The sequence below is a fragment of the Etheostoma spectabile genome, chromosome 14, assembly GCF_008692095.1.
Source record: "Etheostoma spectabile isolate EspeVRDwgs_2016 chromosome 14, UIUC_Espe_1.0, whole genome shotgun sequence".
Lineage (NCBI taxonomy): Eukaryota > Metazoa > Chordata > Actinopteri > Perciformes > Percidae > Etheostoma > Etheostoma spectabile.
The window spans coordinates 683250-683802 of NC_045746.1; the positions used below are offsets into that span (position 1 = coordinate 683250).

The 553-nt window shown below is 39.2% G+C and overlaps 1 protein-coding gene across 3 annotated transcripts in view; it reads right to left on the reverse strand.

Moving 5' to 3' along the window:
- ptpn2b (protein tyrosine phosphatase non-receptor type 2b) overlaps positions 1–553 on the reverse strand; it is a 14240-nt gene that overhangs the window by 4030 nt on the left and 9657 nt on the right. For all 3 annotated transcript variants that reach the window (XM_032535012.1, XM_032535011.1, XM_032535010.1), the window contains exon 9: positions 400–495. In XM_032535012.1, the coding sequence (XP_032390903.1) occupies positions 400–495 (96 nt within the window). The remainder of the gene's footprint in view (positions 1–399; positions 496–553) is intronic.

Here is a 553-nt window from a genome sequence, read left to right on the forward strand (position 1 = left end):
GGGACTGGCTCTAGTGGCTGCAATTCTGCACCAAAGCTGAATTTTGGGAAAGAGACTTCAGATATGGTATTAGGGGACCTCTAAGGTTATATAAAAGCATCCAAAGAGCACCATGTCATGGGACGTTCAAAGGAAAACTAGAAAACTGGGAAGCATGCAAAAAGATGATGACACTGCAGATTATTTACATCTCCAGTTATGGAACATTATATAAGGATTGTATCAGCAGTTGCTCTTCTTGTTAACACACATGGTAGAGTCTGTTTTGTTTAATACATACATGTCTGTATGTCACACTTGGCAGTTTAAATTACAGCATGTAATAAATACAAAAATGGCATTGTGATGGTGATTGATAAATCATTGTGGAAGGCGGTTTCGGCCAAAAGATATAATCACCTTTTTCTCTTCTTCTCTGAGTCGTTTGTCCTAGGCTTGCTTTGGGGTATCTTGGCTGTGCCTGATTTGGAAATGCTGTCTTCTCTGCGTCGTTTGCTGTGTAAAAAGAAGGGAAAATGGGTAAACCGCTGTCCTTCCAGTAAAATAAAAAAAA